Here is a 22,735-nt window from a genome sequence, read left to right as displayed (position 1 = left end):
CCCCCCCCCCCACAACCCCCCGACCAAAGGAACCCCGCCCCTCCCTCCTCTCACAGCTGCGTTATGGGGGAACCTTTATTTCTACGTCACTGAGGGGGGGGGGGGCTGGAGGAGGTCACGTGGGGGTATTACAGGGGGTCACGGGGGGGTCACGAAGGGGCTCGTGGAGGTTACATGGGGTCACGTGGGGGGGTTTAATGCGGGGGTCACGTGGGTCCATGTGGGGTCACGGGGGGGGCTCGGAGCCGTGCTCGTCGTCGGGGGGGCAGTCGATGAAATCGGCCAACATGGAGGCTGTGGGGTCCTGGGGGGCACCGAGAGGGGGGGGTCACACAAAGTGCCCCCAAAGCGTCCCATAAACCCCCTCACAAACTGCCCCTGAACGCCCCCATACCCCCCCAAACTGCCCCCCAATCTGCCCCACGTCCCCCCATAACCCCCCCCAAACCCCCCAGAACTGCCCCAAACACCCCCCCCTCCCCCCCCCTCACCTCCTCCTTCTCCTCCGCGCTGGGGGGGGGCGGCAGCTGGGGGGGCTCCCCCTCCCCCCCCCCTCCATTTGAGGCTGGGGCTCAATTTGGGGAGGGGGCTCCTCCCCGCCCCCCCCCTCCTCTCCGCCTCCTCCCTGCTCTTCCTCCTCTTCCTCCCGGGGGGGCTCCGCTGCTGCCTTGGGGGGGGGCTCCGCCTCCCCTTCTTTCCCCGCCGGCTCGGCGTTGGGGGGCGGCCCGGCGTCGGGGGGGGGTCCGCCCTCCTCTTCCTCACCCCCCCCGCCTTGGGGGGGCTCCGCTTCCTGCCTTCCTCCCCCCCCCTCCTCTTCCTCCTCCTCCTCCTCAGGGCCGGGGGGGGCGCAGCCTTCCTCCACCTCCATCAGCAGAGCCGCCCCCTCCTCCTCCTCCTCCTCTTCCTCCTCCTCAGCCCGGGGGGGGGCTTCATCTTCCTCCTCCTCCTCCTCCTCCTCTTCCTCCTCCTCCTCCTCCTCGCTGAGGCCTTCCTCCTCCTCCTCCTCCTCCTCCTCCTCCTCCTCGAAGTCCTCCTCGAAATCCTCCTCCATCTCCTCCTCCTCCTCCTCGTAAAACTCCTCTTCCTCCTCGTCTTCCTCCCCGAACTCTTCCTCCTCCTCCTCCTCCTCCTCCTCCTCTTCCTCGCTGCTGTTGATGTTAATGACGGCCCCCCCGGCCCCCCCCCCGCCCGCCCCCCCCTCCACGGGCTGTTCCATCGAAGGCGGGGGGCTGGTCAGCAAAGGGGCCGAGTTGGGGGTCGGGGGGGGGGGCAGCGAGGGGGGGGGCGGAGGAGGGGGGGGCAGCAGAGGAGGGGGGGCAGCGAGGGGTCCTCGGGGGGGGGGTCGGGGAGGGGAGCGGGGGGGGAGGAGGATGGGGGGGGGAGGAGGGGAGGGGGCGGCGGAGGGGGCGGGGGGGGCTTGGGGATTTGGGGCGGGGGGGAGGTGGGGGCGGGACCCCCCCGTTTGGGGACGATGACGACGCTGTCGTCCGAGTCGCTTTCCAAGGAGATCTCGACGTCCGACGGCTCCTCCTTGTCGTAATGGACGAAAATGGGGCGGCGGGGGCGGCCCCCCCCCAGGCCCAACCCCCCCACATCACCTTCGTCCGGACCCCCCCCCGAAATCAAAGGCGGGTCTTCGTTGTTTGCGGGGGGGGGAGGAGGGAGAGGGTTGAGGGGGGAGGCGGGGGGGAGGAGGGGGGGGGGCCGGGGGAAGTGGGAAGGGGGGGGGTGGGGGGGGCGGAAAGGTGGCGGTTGGGGGGGGGCGGTGGAGGTGGGGGGGTCCGGGGGGGGGTTGGCGGTGGGGGGGGGGCGCAGGGGGGGCACCCATGGGCGGGCCAAAGCGTTGGAGATCACCAGAGCTTCGGTGCAGACTGAGGAGACCTGGGGGGGGGGGGGGAATATGGGGGGGTTAACGGGGGGCTTGGGGGGGGGGTCAAAAAGGGGTAGGGGGGGTCAATGAGGGGCCCAGGATCGGGGGAAGGGGGGTCTGGGGGGGCCCAAAATGGATGGGGGGTCCATAGGGGTCCCAAAAGGACGGGGGGGGCCCAGCATGGGGAGGTCTGGGAGGGTCCCAAAACGAATTGGGGGTTCAACGGGGGTCCCAAAAGGGATGGGGGGGTCAATGGGTCCCAGGATGGGGAGGGGTCCGGGGGGGTCCCACACCCACATATGGGGTCCCATGCACTCAAACCGGGGTCCAACACATACAGGGTCCCACATGGGGGTCCCAGCCCCACCCATGGGGGTCCCATATAAACATATGGGGTCCCATAGCCTCAAATGGGGACCCCATAAATGGGGGTCTCACACGTGACGGCCCCATACCCACAAATAGGATCCCATACCCACAAATAGATCCCATACACACACATGGGGTCTCAGCCCCACCCATGGGGGTCCCACACCCACAAATAGATCCCATACACACACATGGGGTCCCATACTTACAGATAGGATCCCACACCCACAAATAGGATCCCATACCCACAAATAGATCCCATACCCACATACGGGGTCCCAGCCCCACAGTTGGGGGTCCTGTCCCCCCCCCCCACTCACCTGCAGGTCGGGGTCCCGCTGCCCCCGGCTGAAGGCACGCAGGGCGCAGGCGAGGGGGGGTCCTCGCGATGGGGGGGGGGCCAGGAGCAGCGCCAGCAGAACCCGATAAAGGGCTGCCCGGGTCGGGGGGTGGGAATAGGGGGAGCCGGGGGGGGGCGGGGGGGTCAAAGCCAGAGCCAATGGGAGGAGGAGGTCCTGGAGGCGCTGCGGGGGGAGAGGGGGCGTCAGCGGGGGGGCGTGGGGGGGTTTGGGGTGGATATGGGGGGATATGGGGGTGAAAACTGGGGCGGGGGGGGGGAACATCCGGAGCCACCCCATAGAAAACCCACAGCCACCCCACCCCCCCCCATATATCCCATAACCCCCCCAAACCGCCCCCATGGCCCCCCCCCAACCCCCAAGCCCCCCCATTTCCCCCCCCTCACCCGGTGCGTCTCCTCCTTAATGAGGGCCCCCCCCGTCAGGATGATTCGGTGCAGCGCTGTGGGGGGGGGCAAATAAAGTGGGGGTCACAATGCAGCCCCCCCACAACCCCCCCATCCCAAACATCGCCCCCCTCCCCCCCACTTCAGCCCCCCCAGCTCCCCCCCCCCCTTCCCGGGTCCCCAATTATCACCCCCCCCAATTTACCCCCCCTCCGAAACCCGGGGTTCCTCCCCATTTGTTTCTTTCCTCCCCCCCCATTATTTTGCACCCCCCCACACCTTTGTCCCCCCCTTAATTTCTGTGCCCCCCACCCACTTCTGGGCCCCCCCCTCAGTGCCCCCCCCGTTATTCTTGTGCCCCCCCACCTCTCAGTGCCCCCCCACACACGTCGCTGTTGGCCGCCGGTTCCATTTTGCGTTGCAGGGGGGGGGCGTCAGCTGCCCCCCCCCCTCCGACACCGCCGTCCCCCCCCCCAGTTTGGGCCTTTTGGGGGCGCTGGGCTTCGGCTCCGTCTTCAGCTGGGGGGGGGCAGAAAAAAGGTCGGGAGGGGCAAAACGGGGGGTTTTATAGGGATGTGGGGGTGAGGGGGGCAAATAAAGGAGTAAAAGGGGGGGGACCTATGGGGTATGGGGGGGGTCTATAGGACTGGGGGGGTTCTATGGGGCTGGGGGGGCACAAAGGGGTAGGGGGATATGGGGGGGTCCTATGGGGGATGGGGGGGTCTTTTGGGGCTGGGGGGTCCTATGGGTCTCAGGGGGTTCCCATGGGTTCCTGGCGATGTTCTATGGGGTCTGTGGGTCGAACGGGGTTCTATGGGGTTCTATGGGATCAAACGAATTCTATGGGGTTCTATGAGGTTCTATGGGGTTCTGTGGGATCCAACAAACTCTATGGGGTTCTATGGGGTTCTATGGGGTTCTGTGGGGTTCTGTGGGATCCAACAAACTCTACGGGGTTCTATGGGGTTCTATGGGGTTCTATGGGGTTCTATGGGATCAAACAAACTCTATAATGTTTTATAAGGTTTTATGGGTTTTGATGGGATCAAGGAAGCTCTATAGGACTCTATGTGATTCTATAAGGTTCTATGGGGCTCTGTGGAATCCTATGACGCTCTATTGGTCCAGAAAGGTTCTATGGGGCTCTATAGGATCTTATAGGATTGAAAGAACTCCACGCGCTTCTGCAGAACTCTATGGGGTCCTATGGGGTTCTATAGGATTCCAGGCACTTCTATGGGACTGCAGAGCCCCGATGTGGCTCTATGGGGTTCCTTAGGGTTATATAGGGTTCTAAAGGTCCCTATGGAGCTCCGTGCGTGGGGGGGGGCCGCACCGTGGTGCCGGCCGTGGGGGGGGTGATGTCAGCCATGATCTGCGCCAGCAGCTCCTCGGAGGGGGGGCCGGGACCCTGCAGGACCCCCCCCGCAGCCCCCGCCGCCTGCACCCACAGCTCCAGCACTGCGTAGAGGCGGGCGCGCACCGCGCTGGGGGGGGAGGAGGGGGGATAAATAAATGACCCCCCCAGACACCCCCAACCCCCCCCAACCCCCAACTCCCCCCCTCAGTAACACCAACCCCCCCCCCAGCCCCCCTATGATGCTCTTCCTCGCTTCAATTCCCCCACCATGACTCCCACCCCCCCTCAGCTCCCCCCAGGACCCTTCAGTCACCCCCAAAACCCCCCCAACCCCCCCCCCCCAGGACCCCCAAATCCCCCCCCAGGCCCCCCACCCTCCCCCAGCCCCCCCTCAATCTCCCTTAGCCCCCCAAGAAACCCAACCCCCGTCCCCCCAAACCTCAGCCCCCCCAGCCCCCTTCAGGACCCCTGAGCCCCCCAGACACCCCCACCCCCCCCCACGACCCCCCCAACGCCCCCCCCCCCCACCTGTGCGGTCTCTCCTGCCCTGGCAGCGCCCCCTGGCGGCCGCCGCTCCACGCGTTCAACACCTGCGGGAAGAGGCGGCACAGCAGCGCCCCCCAGCGGACGAGTCGCGCACCACACCTGGAGGGGGAACGGGGGGGGGTCAGCAAACAGCGCCCCCCCCAGCACCGCCCCAATGACCCCACAGCCCCCCCAGTGCCTCCAATCCCCCTCCCGGTTCCCCCGAAATCCTCCCATTCCCCCCCAGTAACCCCCAATGCCCCCCCACCCCCCCAATCCCCACCCAGTGCCTCCCCAATCCCCCCATCGCCCCCCTCCTCGCCCCCCCCATTGATCCCTCCGCTGCCCCCCATTACCCCCCCTGCCCCCAATCTCTCCCCAATTCCCCCTGTACCTTCTATTGCTCCCCATTACCCCCCCAATCCCCCTCATTTCCCCCCTTCAAACCCCCCCAGCCCTCCCCACTCCCTGCCCAACCCCCCCCATTGCCCCCCCCAACCCCCTCCGGTCCCCCAACACCCCATAGCCCCCCCAATATCCCCCCACATCCCCTACTGCCCCCCAAACCCCCTTTACCTCCCAGCCCCCCAATACCCCCCATAGCCCCCCCAAACCCCCCCCATGCTCCCTATTCCCCCCAGTACCCCCCCATGCCCCCCCCACTCACGCTCCCACCAAAGCCCCCAGCACATCCAAGGCCTCCATGTGCACAGCAGGCAGCAGCAGCAGCCGCAGGGGAGCATCGCCGAGCCAGCCCTGGGGGGGGGGCATAAATTGAGGGACTCCCCCCCTTTCATTTTGGGTCTGGGGTCTGCAGCCCCCCCAACTCACTGCATTGCGGGGGGAGGCGTTGAGAGCGCAGCAAACGACGTCCAAAATGTCCCCAACAGGAACGGAAACAGGGGCCACGAAATCCTTCCTGGGGGGGGGGGGGGGCACAATATGGGGGGGGGAGAGGAGTTTTGGGGTTGTTTTAGGGGGGACGTTATGGGGGGGCCTTACGGGGGGGTATTTGGGGAGGAGGATTATGGGGTGGGCAGTGAGAGAAGTATTGTGGGGGGGGGGAATATGGGGCGGCCATTATGGGGAGGCGTTACAGGGGGACCTTTATGGGCAGGAAGCGTTATGGGGGGGCATTATAAGGAGAAATATTATGGGGAGGCATCGGGGGGCACCTTTGGGGGTCTTCTCATAGGGAACCATTATGGGGGGGATTATGGGGAGGGGGCGTTATGGGGGGGGCCGGGGGGGGTAATGGTGTGGGGGGGGCAGGGATAACGAAAGCACGAATGGATGGAGGTGGGGAGGGATAGGAATGGGGATGGGGGCAGAAATGGGGGGGGAAAGATGGGGGAGACTGGTAAAATGATGGGGGCATTTGGGGTGGGGGTGATGGGGGGGTCGGGGGGATTTGGGGGAGGAATTGGGGGGGGTTGGGGGGTATTTAGGGGGGGCATTTGGGGGTGCATGTGTGTATATGGGGGCGCCTAGGCAAATTTTGGGTCATATAGGGGGATTGGGGGGTATTACGGGGGGGGATTTGGGGGTATTTGGGGGTGTTGGGGTCTCGGGAGCGGTGTTTTATTTGGGGGGGGGGTTGGGGGGTACCGCAGCAGCAGGCAGAGGATCCGGGCCAGCCCCGCGAAGCGTTGGTGGAGCAGCACCGCGTCCCCCCCCCCATCTCCTCCCCCTGGCGGGGGGGGCAGCAGCAGCTCCTCCCCAGGAGCCTCGTTGGGGGGGGGCGGCTCTGTGGGGGGGGGATTAGGAAGAGTTATGGGGTGCAATTACACAGTATGACCGGTGGGCGGCGCTATAAGATCTCTATAGGACCATGGCGTGCAATTACGCGGAGCGGCCACTCGGCGGCGCTGTGGGGTTTCCATGAGGGGATTATGGTGGGGTTGTGGGATGTAATTACACGGTGTGGCCACTGGGTGGCGCTATGAGGCCTCTTTGCGGACTTATGGGGCTTATGGAGTGCAATGACGCGCTGTGGCCACTGGGTGGCGCTGCGGGGGCTCTGTGGGGGCTATGGGGGGTCATACGTGGTCCTTTGGCGGGGGGAAAAAGTGGGGTGGGGACCCCAAACCATAGGAAAGGAGTCTCAGTGGGGACTGCAGGCTTGTTGCCCCCCCCCCCCAGCAATGAATTAACCCCCTTTGCCCCCCCACCCCCAATACCCCCCACATTCCCCCCCAATCTCTCCCCAATATCCCCCCTACCCCCCCTTTATCCCCCAAATACCCCCACTGCCCCTCCACCCCCATCGCCCCCCCAACCCCCAGTACCCCATTGCCCCCCCATTACCCTTCCATTGCCCCCCCCATCTCCTCCCTAGCCCCCCCAGCCCCCCCACCCCCCCTCCCAGCCCCCCCATTGCCCCCCCAAACCCTCCCACCCCAAACCCACCCCTTCAAACCCCACCAGACCCGCCCAAAAACTCCCCCAACACCCCCCCTCAACGCCCCCAAACCCACCCCCAGCCCCCCCCCCCCTTGACCCCCCCCTCCTACCCTGCACTCCGTTGGGCAGCAGCCCCCCCAGCAGGCTCCGCATGGCCCCCAGCAGCCCCCTCACTTCCTGGTTCCAGCCCTCTCTGTGCCGCAGCCCCAGGGCGAAGCCTCGGCCCAGGGCGGGCAGCAGGGCGTAGCACTCACAGGCCAGCTGGGGGGGGGGGGGGGGGGGGCAATTAGAGACCCCCCCCCGGTGGGGCCGAAAACCCCCCAGTGAAGGACGGACCCACCCCCACCCCATAGAACCCCCCCAGGGCTGCCTGACCCCCCCCATAGGCTCCTATGGGCCCCCTGAGCTCAGCAGACCCCCCCCAAATACTGTACCCCCCCCCCAGTGACCCCCAGCCCAGAGGCCCCCCTCCTTAAAACCCCCAGACTCCAAAAACCCCACCCCAAAGACCCCCCCCCCAAAAAAATCCTCCTTTAAGACCTTAAAAGAGCCTCCACAGACCCCCCCCAATTTTGGGGTCCCCCCCATTTTGCCCCCCCTCCCCATTTTGCCCCCGCCCCCCCCCCACCTCCTGCACTCGCGGTGACTCCGAGTCGATGCGGGCCAGGAAATAGGCCGCCAGTTTGCCCTGTTTTGGGGCGAAAAGACACAATTTTGGGTGTGAAGGAGGAGTAAAAGACCCTCCCCAATTTCTCAGGGGGGGGCACCCCCATTTTTTTTTTTGGGGGGGGGGGGGAAGTCCTCCATTTACCCGCATGGAGCCGCAGGCGCGGGGGTAAAACGTCATGCAGGATTTGATGCCCTCCAGCGTGGACACCTCGCACTGAGCAAATTAATTAATAACCTAATTAAAACACTAATTAGCGACGCTCCCCCCCCTTGGCGTTTTGCCCACCCCCCCAGAACCCCCAGACCTCCCCATAGACTCCTATGAGTCCCCCAAGCTCAGCAGACCCCCCCCGTGACTTTAAATCCCCATAACCCCCCCCCCAGGACCCCCGCAGACCCCCCCCTTAACCCCACCTCCCCATAACCACCCCTTATTGACACCCCCCCACCCCAAAACCCCCCACCCCATAAGTCCCCCCCCAACGCAGCCCCTGCTGTGCCCCGCCCCACCGCTAGGGGTCACTGTGCCCCACACATCCCTGCTGTGCCCCGCCGCGCCGCTAGGGGTCACTGTGCCCCACACATCCCTGCTATGCCCCGCCCCGCCGCTAGGGGTCACTGTGCCCCACACATCCCTGCTGTGCCCCGCCGCGCCGCTAGGGGTCACTGTACCCCACACACCCCTGCTGTGCCCCGCCGCGCCGCTAGGGGTCACTGTGCCCCACACACCCCTGCTGTGCCCCGCCCCGCCGCTAGGGGTCACTGTGCCCCACACATCCCTGCTGTGCCCCGCCCCGCCGCTAGGGGCCGCCCCACACCTCAGCCTTCAGCCCCAGCAGGGAGGTGAGCAGCCCCGGGATGTGGTCGGTCCCGATGTCCCGCGCCAGGCCGGGCAGCTGAGCTGAGAACTGCAGCAGTTGGTGCAGCACCGCCACGCCCAGCGCCATGGTGGGGGGGGGGTCCTGGGACTGGGGGGAGGAATGGGGGTGAGAACCACGGCTGCCCCGTAAACCCCTCCAGAGCCCCCCCATAGTCCCCCATTGCCCTGCAGTAACCCCCGCGGACCCCCCCAGGACCCCTATAATCCCCCATAACCCCCCATAGCCCCCCTCCAGGACCCCTCATAGTCCCCCATTACCCCATCAGGAACTATAATGCCCCACAGCCCCTTCATAATCCCATTACCTCCCCCAGGATCCTCCATAATCCCCCATAACCCCCCCAGGACTCCCGATAGTCCCCCAAGACCTCCCATAAACCTCCTATAGTTCCCCCATAGCTCCTCAAAACACCCCCCAGAGTCCCCCAAGACCCCCCATAACCCTCCCAAGACCTCTCATAGCCCCCCAGGACCCCCCATAACCCCTACAGGACCCCCCATAACCCCCCCAAGACCCCTCATAGCCCCCCAGGACCCCCCATAACCCTCCCAAGACCCCTCATAGCCCCCCAGGCCCCCCAGCCCCACCTGCAGGAGGTGCTGCAGGGCTCTCAGCCATCCCAGGCAGTGCTGCTGGAAGGGCTCCGTTGGGCTCTCGCTCACCAGCAGCGCCAGCAGGCACAGCCCCTCGAACCTGCGACGCCATTGGCTGATGGGCTCAGGGGGGGGCGGGGCTCGCGGGGCCCCACCCGCTCATATCCAAGCAAAAGCTCGACGCTGATTGGCTGCCTCAGCTCTTTAGTCCCGCCCCCCCAAGACAATTTGGAGGAGCTGCTCACAATTTGAGTTCTGATTGGTTGTTGTGCTGCTTAGCCCCGCCCATCCACAATACAAGCAGCCAATAAAAGAACACAAATCAAAAACGCATCCTACCCACGTGGCCCTGCCCACCATTAAGTTCTTCCACCTGATTGGCTCCCTACCAACCAAGCCCCACCCGCTCCGCATGAGGAGCCAATAGCTGCAAGCTGTGGGCGTGGTCACCACTTTCAGCCAATGGGAGACGAATCCACAAGGTTGTGGCACTGAGCTGCCCTCTGATTGGCTGCCACTGCAGCTAGCTCCGCTCTCCAACCACAGAACGACCAATGAGAAGACGCCTTTCAAACACTGACGCAAAGTTGTGCTGTCTTCCAATTGGCCGATGCTTCCCATGCCCCGCCCTCCCCAGCCCTGCAGCCAATCAGCAGCCCCCAGCCCAGCTCCCTCACGCCCCATTGGCCGCCACTCACCGCGTCTTCATGGAGCCCAGCCGGGCGCCGGCCACGGCGATGAGCGCCCCCAGCGCCTGGGAGGACTGCGGGGTCAGCGGGGTCAGAGGTCAAAGGACAGGAAGGGACAAATGGGGAAAATGGGGGGGTTGGGGGCAAAATGGGGCAATTTCAGCGGATTTGGGGCAGAAGTGTGAGAATTTGGGGCCATTGGGGGACAAAAGGGGAACACTGGGGGCAGTTTTGGGGGTTTTTGGGGCGGGAATGGGATTGATTGGGTCAATTTTGGGGGGGAAAGGAGAATTTAGGGCAAAATGGGGCACATTTGGGAGCAATGGGGGAGAAAATGGGGTAAATTGAGCAGATTTGGGGCAACTGGGGAGGATTTGGGGATTTCTGGGTTAGATTTGGGGCATTTTGGGGCGGATTTGGGGTCTTTTGTGGTGGATTTGGGGCGTTTTGGTGCAATTAGAGCACACTTGGGGTAATTTGGGGCAGATTTGGGGCATTTTGAGGTGGATTTAGGCCAGATTTGGGGCAATTGGGGCAGATTTGGGGCATTTTGGGTGGATTTAGGCCAGATTTGTGGCAATTGGGGCAGATTTGGGGCGTTTCGGGGTGGATTCGGGACATCTGGGGACATTTTGGGGCGTATTTGTGGCATTTGGGGGCCGAATTTAGGCTCTGCGCAGGGTCCCTATGCCAGCACAAGATGGGCTCAGGGGTCACGTGCGGGGCCAGAGGTCACGCGAGGGGTCAGAGGTCACCCGGAGGGGTGGGGGGGCCCCACGTGGCGCAGCTGCAGCGCTCCCCATTGGATTTGGGGCGGAGGGGGGAGAACCGGGGATGCAGTTTTTCGCACCTGAGCTCCGCCGCTGTCCCGCAGCCCCCGCACCAGTCCCGGGAGCGCGCCCGGGGCCGTCGGGAGCGCGCTGAGGGCCTCCAGAAGCGCCGTAGCTGGAGCGCGGGCGGCCGCCACCGCCGCCATGCTGGTGGTCGCGGGGCGTCGCGGAGCGCGGCGCACGGAGATGACGTCAAAAGGGGGCGGGCGGGAGAACATCGAGACGCAGCCTAGAGCGCCCCCGGCGGACATCCGGCCGTGGGAGTGCATAGCGCATGCGCGAGCGGAAGTAGGGCCGGAAGTGTGGGTAGGAGGAAGCATGGCGGGCTACGGCGTGGCCAACGAGAGGCTGCGGGCCCTGGAGGAGCTGGAGAGGGAAATCGGCGCGGCGCTGCAGAGCGCGGGTGGGCGGGGCCTGGCGATGGGCGGGGCTTAAGCGGGCGGAGGGCGGAGCCTTTCTGGGGGCGGGACCGTCGGTAGAGACGGCGGAGTGGGCGGGGCTTTGTTGGGGGGCGGGGCGGGGCTTACATTGCGGTGGGCGGGGCTTAGTGGAGATTTGGTCGACCGCGCTGTGGGCGGGGCTTAACGGTGGGCGGGGCTTATGGCGATGGGGGGGCCTTAAAGGCACAGGGCGTTCCTGAGGGTGCAGCCCTGTGGGGGAGTGGCAGCCATTTCCCGTGGGGCAGGAAGTCCCTCCCACAACCGAGGGGTCAGAGGTCACGACCCCCCCATTCCCCCCAGGCTCGGTGATTCTGGAGCTGTCCAAGGAGAAGGCAGCAGAGCGGCTGCTGGAGCGGCAGGCGGCTGCGTTCGGGGCGGCTGTGGCCAAAGTGGAGGCCGAGCTGGGGGCCCAGATCCGCTACCTGACACAGGTGGGGGTCGGGGGTCAAAGGTCAGAGGTCAGGGGTTGGGGGGTGGGAATCTGAACGCTGAGGTCTGAATCCAAATTAAGCCCGGAAATGGAGTTCAAATCCAGGCTCCAAAGCTGTGCCAAAATCCGGGATTCTCACCCCAAAACTCTGCCCCCAAAATCCTGGATCCTCACCCCACAGTTTTGCCCCTCATCCCCCAATCGCAGCCCTCAGTGTACGGGAGGAGGGGGCGTGGCCATCGAAAAGGGGGCGTGGCTTTTTCTGCGGGTGGGCGTGGCTACGAGGAAGCGCGTGGGAGGGGGCGTGGCTTTTGCCGTGGGGGCGTGGGCACAGCAGGGGGCGGGGCGAGTCGGGAGGGGGGCGTGGTCACAACGGAGGAGGGCGGGGCGATACCTCATGTGGGCGTGGTCACGCTGAAGGGGCGTGGTCACGCACGATGGGCGGGGCTTCCATTATACTCAAAGTGGCGTGTTTGGAAGGGGGCGTGGCCAGCGCGGGTGGGAGGAGTTTGGGGGGTGTGGTCCTAATGGAGGGTGCGTGACCTTGGCTGACTGGGGGGCGTGGCCATGCCGGGTGGGGGCGTGGCTCCGATCTGAAGCCCCGCCCCCCTTTCCAGGTGGCCACCGGGCAGCCCCACGAGGGCTCGAGTTACGCGGCACGGAAGGGCTGCCAGCTGGCTCTGAACAGAATGGAGTACGCCAGGAGGCGGCTGGCGGAGCTGGCACGGGGCTGTCAGCAGCTGCTGGATGCTTAGGGGCAGCGAGGGGGGCTGCTGGACCCACGGGGGGCGGTGGGGGGCGGTCGGTGGCCGCTGGGCACAGAGGGGAGTGGGAGGCGTGGGGCTGGACACAAAGCGGGGACCGTGGATGGAGGTGGGGAGGTGGGGGGTGGTGGGGGGCGATCTGGGGTCGTCAGCGAGTGCTGGACCCGTAGCGGTGTGGGAGGTGTGGGGCTGGACCCGTAGGGGTGGGCGGGACACAGATGGATGTGGGGCCGTGTGGGGCCGTCAGCGGCTGCCGGACCCATAGGGGGCGCTGTGGGGCCGTGGATGGACGTGGGGATGTGGGGTTGTATGGGGTTATATGGGGCGATGTGGGGTCGGACCCATCGGGCTGTGGGGCCGTGGATGGACGTGGGGACGCCGTGGGACAGCCAGGATGTGGGGGGACCCCCAGGACACGGCAGAGACCCCAATGTGGGGCAGAACAATAAAGGGGTCCGCATGTATGGGGCACAAGAATGGGGTCTGCGTGTGCGTGTGTCTGTGGGGTTTGGGGTCTGTGGGGCAGCTTGGGGGACTTGGGGGGTGGGTCCCTATGGGGTCTCTATGGGGGTTGGGGTCCCTGTGGGATCTTTATGGGGCTTCGGGCCCCTATGAGGTCCCTATGGGTTCTCTATGGGGTTTGGGGTTACTATGGGTTGTCTATGGGGTGACACTGAGTTTTGGGATCCCTATGTGGTCTCTAGAGAGACTATGGGATCTCTATGGGGTTTCGGTTCCTTATGGGATTTCTTTGTGGTCCATATGGGGTTTTGGGGCCCCCATGGGGTGCCTATGGGGTCTCTTATGAGGTTTGGTGTCCCTATGGGGTTCTCTATGGGGTTTGGGGTGTTCCTATGGGGTTTTCTATGGGGCTTAGGGTCCCTATGGGGTCTCTATGGGGTTTGGGGTGCTCCTATGGGGTCCCTATGGTGTCTCTATGAGGTTGGGGGTCCTTACGGGGTCTCTCAGAGGCTTTTTGGGGTCGCTGTGGGGTCCCTATGGGGCACTACAGGGACTGAGGGGGCGGGGTCAGTTCCGGCCCCGCCCACCCCGCGTGGCCCCGCCCCCATTTCTGTTTCGGGGCGGGATTTCCGGGTGATGACGTCACAGCCCGAAACTCCCCCCCGCCCCCCCCCCCGCCCCCCATGGGGCGCAATGTGGGGCCGGCTATGGGGCAGTCGATCTATGGGGCACCCAATCTATGGGGCCGTGTATGGGATACCCAATGGATGGGGCTATTTATGGGGCGCCCAATCGATGGGGCTGTCTATGGGGCGCCCAATCTATAGGGCCATCTGTGGGGTGCCCAGTCTGTGGGGCAGTCAATCTGTGGGGCTGTTTGTGGAGCCATCTATGGGGCAGGCAATCTATGGGACGCTCAGTGGGGTCATGCATAGGGCCACGTATGAGATCATCTATAGGGTCATCTATGGGGCCATCTATGAGGTCATCTATGGGGTCATCTCTGGGCCATCTATAGGGCACCCGATCTGTAGGGCCGCCTATGGGGCTGTCTGTGGGGCAGCCGACCTGCAGGGCTCTCAGTGGGGCCGCCTATGGGGCGCTCCCTCTATGGGGCCGCCCTGCCCCACCCCTGACCCCAACCCGACCTGAAACCCCCGGCCCCGCCCCGTGACGTCATCGCCCCGCCCTATGACGTCACCGCCCCTCCCGTGGGGCTGCACCCCCTTTATATGGGGCAGGGCAACCGCCGGACCCACAGCGCCCATAGGGGATAGGGGACCCCGGGGGATCTAGGGCCTGGAGGGGAAATAGGGCCTGGAGGGGGTAGAGAGCCCAGCGGACCCATAGAGGAGGCCACAGCAGCCCCATAGGATCCCCGGGACCCATAGCAGCCCCACAGCAGCCCCATAGGACCCTCCAACCTCTGGGACCCACAGCAACCCCATAGGGCTCCTGGGACCCATAGCAGCCCCATAGCTGCCCCATAGCTGCCCTATAGCACCCTTTGACCACCAGGACCCACATCACCCCAAAAAGGCCCCCTGAAGACCCACCCCACCCCACCCCATTAGGACCCCATTAGGACCCCTCCCACCCCATTAGGACCCTATCAGATCCTATTAGGACCCCATTAGAACCTCTCCCATCCCATCAGACCCCACCAGACCCCACTAGGACCCCTTCCACCCTATCAGACTCCATTAGGACCCATCAGATCCCATCAGGATCCATCAGACCCCATCAGGACCCATCAGATCCTATTAAGACCCATCAGACCCCATTAGAACCCATCAGACCTCATCAGAGCCCATCAGATCCCATCAGACCCCATTGGAACCCATCAGACCCCATTAGGACCCATCAGATTCTATCAGAACCCCATCAGACCCCACCAGGACCCATCAGACCCCATTAGGACCCATCAGACCCTATTAGAACCCACCTGACCCCACCAGGACCCATCAGACCCCATTAGGACCCATCAGACCCCATTAGAACCCACCTGACCCCACCAGGACCCACCAGGACCCATCAGACCCTATTAGAACCCTAACCCTGACCCCACCAGGACCCATCAGACCCCATTAGTACCCATCAGACCCCATTAGAACCCATCAGACCCCACCAGGACCCATCAGACCCCACCAGGACCCACCTGACCCCACCAGGACCCACCAGGACCCATCAGACCCTATTAGGACCCACCTGACCCCACCAGGACCCACCAGGACCCATCAGACCCTATTAGGACCCACCTGACCCCACCAGGACCCACCTGACCCCACAGGACCCACCAGGACCCACCTGACCCCACAGGACCCATCAGACCCTATTAGGACCCGCCTGACCCCACCAGGACCCACCTGACCCCACAGGACCCGCGAGGCCCAGCGGAGCCGATGGCCAGCGGCGGCCTGGAGCTGCTGGGCCTGGCCCTGGCGCTGGGGGGCTGGGGGGCGGTGGTGGCGGCCACGGCGCTGTGGCAGTGGCAGACCAGCACCTACGCGGGGGACAACATCGTGACGGCCGTGTCCACCTACCAGGGGCTGTGGGGCAGCTGCGTCAGCACCAGCACCGGGCAGCTGCAGTGCAAGGCTTACGACTCCCTGCTGGCGCTGCCGGGTGAGCTGGGGCGGGTATGGGGCGGTTATGGGGTGGTTATGGGGTATTACGTGGTGGTTATGGGGCTGGGGGGCTGCTATAGGGGTACAGGGGTGTGGGGATGTAGGGACATGGGGGTTAAGGGGGTTATGGGGCTGGGGGCAGCTGCAGTGCAAGGCTTACGACTCCCTGCTGGCGCTGCCGGGTGAGTTGGGGCGGGTATGGGGCGGTTATGGGGTCGTATGGGGTGGTTATGGGGCTGGGGGGCTGCTATAAGGATATGTGGATATGGGGATGTAGGGACATGGGGGTTATGGGGGTTATGGGGCTGGGGGCAGCTGCAGTGCAAGGCTTGTGGTTCCCTGCTGGTGCTGCTGGGTGAGCTGGGGACGGTTATGGGGTCGTATGGGGTGGTTATGGGGCTGAGGGATTGCTAGAAGGATATGAGAGTATGGGGATGTAGGGACATGGGGGTTATGGGGTTATGCGAAGCTGCAGTGCAAGGCTTACGACTCCCTGCTGGCGCTGCCGGCTGAGCTGGGGTGGTTATGGGGTGGTTATGGGGTCGTATGGGGTGATACGGGGTGGTTATGGGGTTGTATGGGGTGGTTATGGGGCTGGGGGGCTGTTGTAAGGACATGGGGGTTATGGGGGCTATGGGGCTGGGGGCAGCTGCAGTGCAAGGCTTACGAGTCCCTGCTGGCGCTGCCGGGTGAGCTGGGGCGGGTATGGGGCGGTTATGGGGTCATACGGGGTGATACGGGGTGGTTATGGGGCTGGGGGGCTGCTATAGGGGTACAGGGGTGTGGGGATGTAGGGACATGGGGGTTAAGGGGGTTATGGGGCTGGGGGCAGCTGCAGTGCAAGGCTTGTGATTCCCTGCTGGCGCTGCCGGGTGAGCTGGGGCGGGTATGGGGCGGTTATGGGGTCGCATGGGGTGGTTATGGGGCTGGGGTCTGCTATAGGGGTACGAGGGTGTGGGGATGTAGGGACATGGGGGTTATGGGGTTATGGGGTTATGGGAAGCTGCAGTGCAAGGCTTACGAGTCCCTGCTGGCGCTGCCGGGTGAGCTGGGGCGGTTATGGGGCGGTTATGGGGTGATACGGGGTGCTTATGGGGCTGGGGGGCTGCTATAAGAATACGGGGGTTAAGGGGGTTATGGGGCTGGGGGCAGCTGCAGTGCAAGGCTTGTGATTCACTGCTGGCGCTGCTGGGTGAGGTGTGGGGTGGGGTGGGGTGGTTATGGGGTCATATGGGGTGATGTGGGGTGGCTGTGGGGCTGGGGGCTGCTAGAAGGATTTGGGGTTATGGGGTGATATGGGGCTGCGGAGACCTGCAATGCAAGGCTTACGACTCCCTGCTGGCACTGCTGGGTCAGTTATGGGGTGATGTGGGGCGATGTGGGGCGATACGCGGTGGTTATGGGGCTGGGGAGCTGCTATAGGGGTACGGGGGATGTAGGGACATGGGGGTTGTGGGGCGTTATGGGGTTATGGGAAGCTGTAGCGCAAGGCTTACGACTCCCTGCTGGCGCTGCGGGGTCACTTATGGGGTGAGGTGGGGCGGCTGTGGGGCGGTGATGGGGCTATGGGGTGGTGTGGGGTGGCTATGGGGCAGCTGTGGGGCTGTGGGTCACTTATGGGGCCGTGCTGTCAGTGGGGGCATTGGGGCCATGGAGGATGTGGGGCGGTGCAGGGGGTCTGGCTGCGTGTGGGGTGGTTATGGGGTGGTTATGGGGCGGTGATGGGGCACTGTGGGGTGGTTATGGGGTGGTTATGGGGCAGTTATGGGGCACTGTGGGGCAGTGGGGTGGCTATGGAGCGGCTATGGGGTGCTCGGGGCAGTGTGGGGTAGTTATGGGGCAGCTATGGGTCAGTGTGGGGCAGTTATGGGGCTGTGGGACGGCTGTGGGGCAGCTATGGGATGATTGTGGGGCAGTTATGGGGCGGCTGTGGGGCAGTTGTGGGGCAGCTATGGGACGATTGTGGGGCTGTGTGGGGCAGTTATGGGGCAGTTGTGGGGCAGTTATGGGGTGGCTGTGGGGCAGTTGTGGGGCAGTTATGGGGCGGCTGTGGGGCAGTTATGGGGCAGTTATGGGGCGGCTGTGGGGCAGTTATGGGGCGGCTGTGGGGCACCACCCGGCAGTTCTGGGGCACAGTGGGGCACAATCTGGCAGCTGTGGGCGGCTGTGGGTTGGCTATGGAGCACTATGTGGCAGCTGTGGGCCGCACCCCATGGGAGGGGTGGGGGTGGGGGAGGGGTGGGGGAGGGGTGGGGGACCTTTGGCCCCGGGGGGGGGAGGGGGGGGAGCCGCGCCCCAACGGCGACAGCGGCCATAAAAGGGGGTGGGGCTGAAACTGAGGGTGGGGTGGGGTGGGGGGGGAGCTGTGGGTCCCTGTGGGTCCCTATGGGGTCTGTGTCACGGGAACCCCCCCCCCACGTCCTTATATGGATTTTATGTGACCACGTGACCCCCCTGACCCCGTTGACCCCCCTGACCCCATTGACCCCAATGACCCCATTGACCCCAATGACCCCATATCATCCCCTGACCCCCCCTGGCCCCTCTGACCTCACCCCTCTATGACCCCCATGACTCCTGAACCTCAATGACCTCTGACCCCTGACCCCCTGACCCCTAGGACCCCATATGATCCCTGACCCCATAACCCTCCATAACCCCATGACCCGTGACCCCACTGACTCCGACCCCCTCCGACCCCTCTGCGACCCCATGACCCCCCATGACCCCCATACAATCCCCTGTGACCCTCCATGGCCCCCCAATAACCCCTATGACCTCTGACCCCCAATGACCCCTTGGTGACCCCCAATGACCCCCATACGACCCCTCACGACCCCCCTGACCCCTATGACCCCCCCAGCCCCACTATCCCCCATATGACCCCCTATGACCCCCCATGACCCCAACCCCCCTGACCCCTCTGTGACCCCATGACCCCTGACCTCAATGACCCCTCCACAACCCCCCATGACCCCATATGACCCCATACGACCCCCCACGACCCCATGGCCTCCCCACGACCCCCTCTGACCCCTCCGTGACCCCTACAAACCCCACAACCCCTGACCCCCCCCCCGACCCCTCCCGACCTCTGACCTCTGACCTCTGACCCGCAGCGGCCACGCAGGCGACGCGCGCTCTGATGGTGCTGGGGGCCGTTTTGGGGCCGCTGGCTTTGGGGGCGGCGCTGCCGGGGCTGAAGTGCACGCAGTGCGGGGGGGACGACCCCAAGAAAAAGGGGCGGCTGGCGGGGGCCGGGGGGGCGCTGTTCCTGCTGGCAGGTGAGGCGGCACTGAGACCCCCCTCGGGACCCCCAGTATGGGACCCCCAGTATGGGACCCTCCTCCCTCCCCCCAATGGGACCCTTATTGGGAAGCACCCCCCTCGGGACCCCCCCCCCTATGGGATCCTATTTGGAACCCCCCTCATGGGACTCCTATTGGAAACCCCCCCTGCGGGACCCCCATTATGGGATCCCCCCCCTCCCCCCCATGGACCCCTATTGGGAACCCCCCCCCTCGGGGACCCCCCTTTGGGACCCCCATTATGGGACCCCCATTATGGGATCCCCCCCCTCCCCCCCATGGGACCCCTATTGGGAACCACCACCCCTCGGGACCCCCATTATGGGGCCCCCCCCTCTACCCCCCCCACGGGACCCCTATTGGGAACCCCCCTCCCCTCAGGAACCCCCCTGCAGGAGCCCCATTATGGGACCCCCCCCCATTCTCCCACGGGACCCCTATTGGGATCCCCTCCCCTTGGGAACCCCCGTGCGGGACCCCCATTATGGGATCCCCCCCCTCACCCCCACGGGACCCCTATTGGGAACCCCCCCCTTGGGACCCCCCCGCCCATGGGACCCCCCCTATTGGATCCTACTGGGACCCCCCCCATGGGACCCCCCCCCCCTTACCGGATCCCTATTTGAACCCCCCCCCATAGGACCCCCCTCTGGAGCCCCCATTGGGAGCCACCCTCCCCTTTTGGACCCCCTGTGCAACCCCCCCTGTGGGACCCCCCCCCATGGGACCCTATTGGGACCCCCATGTAGGACCCCCCCCCCAAAGGGACCCTTACTGGGAACCCCCTTGGGACCCCCCCCATTTTTGGCTTCATTTCCCGGGATTTCGGGTCCATTTTTGGGGTGCCGTTTTGGGTCCACTTTTGGGATCAGATTTTGTGGTTTTGGGGTCAATTTTTGGGTTCATTTTGGGTGATTTCAGGCCCGTTTTTGGGGTGCCATTTTGGGGCCCGTTTTTGGGCTCAATTCTTGGCATTTTGGGTCCATTTTTAGGCTGGGATTTTGTGGTTTTGGGACCATTTTTAGGCTCATTCTGTGTGATTTCGGCCCGTTTTGGGCTCATTTCCCACGATTTCGGGTCCACTTTTGGGGCGCCATTTTGGGGCCCATTTTTGGGCTCATTTCCCACGATTTCGGGTCCATTTTCGGGGTGCTGTTTTGGGGCCCATTTTTGGACTTATTTCCCATGATTTCGGCCCGTTTTTGGGCTCATTTCCTGTGATTTCAGCCCGTTTTTGGGCTCATTTCCCACGATTTCAGGTCCATTTTCGGGGTGCCCTTTTGGGGCCCATTTTTGGACTCATTTCCCGTGATTTCAGCCCATTTTTGGGCTCATTTCCCACGATTTCGGGTCCATTTTCGGGGTGCCCTTTTGGGGCCCATTTTGGGCTCATTTCCCGCGATTTCGGCCCATTTTGGGCTCATCTCCCGCCCCTTCCCAGGTCTCTGTGCCCTCATTGCCTGCTCCTGGTTCGCCCACCGCGTCATCACGGATTTCTACAGCCCCACCATCCCCACAAACCTCAAGTGAGTGCGGGGTCCTGTGGGGTCCTGTGGGGTCCTATGGGGCGCTGTGGGGCGCCTATGAGGTCCTATGGGGCTCTATGGTGTCTTATGGGGTGTTATGGGGTCCTATGGGGTGATGTGGGGTGATGTGGGACATTATGGGGTCCTATGGGGTGCTATGGGGTCCTATGGGGCGCTGGGGGGTCCTATGGGGTGATGTGGGGTGATGTGGGACGTTATGGGGTCCTATGAGGCGCTGTGGGGCACCTATGAGGTCCTATGGGGCTCTATGGAGTCCTGTGGTATCTTACGGGGTGTTATGGGGTCCTATGGGGTCCTATGGGGTTCTGTGGGGTGATATGGGACACTGTGGGGTCCTATGGGCTGCTATGGGGTCCTATGGGGCGCTGTGGGGTGCCTATGAGGTCCTATAGGGCTCTATGGAGTCCTGTGGTGTCTTACGGGGTGTTATGGGGTCCTATGGGGTTCTGTGGGGTGATATGGGGTGCTATGGGGTCCTATGGGGAGATATGGGACACTGTGGGGTCCTATGGGGTGCTATGGGGTCCTCTGGGGTGCTGTGGGGCACCTGAGGTCCTATGGGGTCCTATGGTGTCTTATGAGGTGTTATGGAATGCTATGGGGCAGCTATGGGGCGCTATGGGGTGCTGTGGGATGTTATGGGGCTCTGTGGGGCTCTATGGGGTGCAGTGGAGCTCTACTGGGCCCTATGGGGTGCTGTGGGGTCCTATGGGGCAGCTATGGGGCTCTATGGGGTCCCTATGGGTTTCCATGGGTCCCTATGGGTCCCTATGGGTCTCTATGGGGTTCCTATGGGTCTCCATGGGTTCCTGTGGGTCCCTATGGCTCTCCATGGGGTTTCTATTTGTCCTTATTTGTCCCTATGGGGTTTCTGTGTGTCCCTATGGGGTCCCTATGGGGTCCCTATGGGTCCCTATGTGTCCCTATGGGGTTTGTATGGGTCCCTATGGGGTTCCTATGAGTCCCTATGGGGTTTTTATGGGTCCCTATGGATCTCTATGGGGTCCCTCTGTGTTTCCATGGGTTTCTGTGGGTTTTCTATGGGTCCCTATGGCTCTCTGCGGGGTTTCTGTGTGTTCCTATGGGGTCCCTATGGGTCCCTATGGGGTTTCTGTGTGTCCCTATGTGTCCCTATGGGGTTTCTATGGGTCCCTATGGGTCCCTATGGGGTCCCTCCGTGTCCCCGCGGCCCCTGACGCCGCCCGCCGCCCGCCAGGTACGAGCTGGGCCCGGCGCTGTTCGTGGGCTGGGGCGGCGCGGCGCTGCTGCTGCTGGGCGGGGCGGCGCTGCTCTGCTCGTGTCGGACCGGAACCGGAACCGGAACAGCCCGATACCCGCGGGTGAAGGCGGCGCCTCGAAAGACCGGAAGCGGAAGTGCCACCGACTACGTCTGAGAGCGCCACGCCCCCGCCGGGCGGCGCGCCAATCGGATCGCAGAACGGGCCTTGAGTCACGCCCCCTTTTTTTTAGCCGCGTCCCTTTAGCTCCGCCCCCCTCGGCAGGAACCGGAAGTGCCGCCAAATACGTCTGAGAGAGCCCCCCCCTCCCCAAAACCGCCCTCCAATCGGATCGCAGAACCGCCCTGCAGCCCCGCCCCCTTCTAGCGACACGCATTATAATCCCTCCCCCGCGACCGGAAGCGGAAGTGCCTAAACGCTCTCTCCGCCAAGCCACGCCCCCACAGCCCCCGATCCACCAATCGCATCGTAGAAGCCGCCTTTAGCCCCGCCCCCTCGCAGCCCCGCCCCCATTCCGGGCGGCTTTCCCCGTTTTGACCAATTCTGCCCATTTTCGGTGCGTTTCCCCGCCGCGTTTTGGCCGTTTCGCCCAATTTTAGCTTTCCTCTCCCGATATTTCAGCACTTCCCGCCCCCTTTTGCCTCATTTCCCCACATTTCGGGTTCATTTCCCCCAGTCTGTCCATTTCTTCCCCTCCCCTCAATTAATTGCGGGCTTTAAATCACTTTTTTTTCCCCTACCGAACGATTTTCCCCCAAAATCGCGATTCCCCGCCCAAATTTCGGGTTTTCTCCCTAATTTTGCCACTTCCCAGCCACATTTGCGTGTTCGGAGACCAATTTTGGGCCTTTTCCCCCCATTTTGTACTTTTTCCCCCCATTTCCGCGTTCCTCCCCCCTCCCTTTTCCCCCCTTTTATACGAAATAAACTTTTTTTTTGGAGCCTTTTACGGAATTGCTCCCCGTCTTTTGGTCGCGTCCAAAAT

General features: G+C 64.1%; 3 protein-coding genes across 4 annotated transcripts; 2 read left to right on the top strand and 1 right to left on the bottom strand.

Moving 5' to 3' along the window:
- Positions 1–127: 127 nt before the first annotated feature.
- On the bottom strand, positions 128–11,360 carry PELP1 (proline, glutamate and leucine rich protein 1). Its single transcript, XM_090129359.1, is given in 21 exon segments — positions 128–304; positions 370–403; positions 492–1,321; positions 1,324–1,692; positions 1,792–1,881; positions 2,560–2,763; positions 2,985–3,040; positions 3,351–3,447; positions 3,450–3,503; positions 4,321–4,471; positions 4,873–4,989; positions 5,537–5,625; positions 5,701–5,788; positions 6,478–6,616; positions 7,383–7,533; positions 7,901–7,960; positions 8,084–8,155; positions 8,760–8,909; positions 9,410–9,515; positions 10,114–10,178; positions 10,955–11,360. Coding segments are annotated over 21 exon segments (3,300 nt in total). The 5' UTR covers positions 11,255–11,360; the 3' UTR covers positions 128–226.
- On the top strand, positions 11,253–12,559 carry MED11 (mediator complex subunit 11). Its single transcript, XM_031609667.2, has 3 exons — positions 11,253–11,337; positions 11,675–11,805; positions 12,422–12,559. Exons 1-3 carry the CDS (start codon positions 11,253–11,255, stop codon positions 12,557–12,559), a joined length of 354 nt encoding a protein of 117 aa, XP_031465527.2.
- A 2,801-nt stretch (positions 12,560–15,360) lies between these two features.
- CLDN7 (claudin 7) lies at positions 15,361–22,688 on the top strand. Of its 2 annotated transcripts, none has more exons than XM_090129305.1 (4): positions 15,361–15,655; positions 18,777–18,941; positions 20,407–20,491; positions 21,729–22,688. In XM_090129305.1, the coding sequence occupies exons 1-4, from the start codon at positions 15,433–15,435 to the stop codon at positions 21,904–21,906; spliced, it is 651 nt and encodes a 216-aa protein (XP_089985431.1). In that variant the 5' UTR covers positions 15,361–15,432; the 3' UTR covers positions 21,907–22,688. The 2 variants fall into 2 exon arrangements, with proteins under 2 accessions (XP_089985431.1, XP_089985432.1); XM_090129306.1 differs by lacking the exon at positions 15,361–15,655 and adding an exon at positions 15,683–15,839.
- Positions 22,689–22,735: the final 47 nt, after the last annotated feature.

This window comes from Phasianus colchicus, chromosome 36 (assembly GCF_987193195.1).
Source record: "Phasianus colchicus chromosome 36, bPhaCol1.hap1.1, whole genome shotgun sequence".
NCBI lineage: Eukaryota > Metazoa > Chordata > Aves > Galliformes > Phasianidae > Phasianus > Phasianus colchicus.
Note: the sequence above shows the minus strand (reverse complement) of the source record. Positions and strands in the feature narration are given on the sequence as shown.

Bases quoted from the DNA above. Each gene is read 5' to 3' on its own strand.
- CLDN7 (XM_090129305.1), top strand. From the start codon at position 15,433: ATGGCCAGCGGCGGCCTGGAGCTGCTGGGCCTGGCCCTGGCGCTGGGG. The intron at 18,942-20,406 runs GTGAGGCGGCAC...GCCCCTTCCCAG, and splicing joins GGCGCTGTTCCTGCTGGCAG to GTCTCTGTGCCCTCATTGCC. The intron at 20,492-21,728 runs GTGAGTGCGGGG...GCCGCCCGCCAG, and splicing joins ACCATCCCCACAAACCTCAA to GTACGAGCTGGGCCCGGCGC.
- MED11 (XM_031609667.2), top strand. From the start codon at position 11,253: ATGGCGGGCTACGGCGTGGCCAACGAGAGGCTGCGGGCCCTGGAGGAG. The intron at 11,338-11,674 runs GTGGGCGGGGCC...CATTCCCCCCAG, and splicing joins CGCGGCGCTGCAGAGCGCGG to GCTCGGTGATTCTGGAGCTG. The intron at 11,806-12,421 runs GTGGGGGTCGGG...CCCCCTTTCCAG, and splicing joins AGATCCGCTACCTGACACAG to GTGGCCACCGGGCAGCCCCA.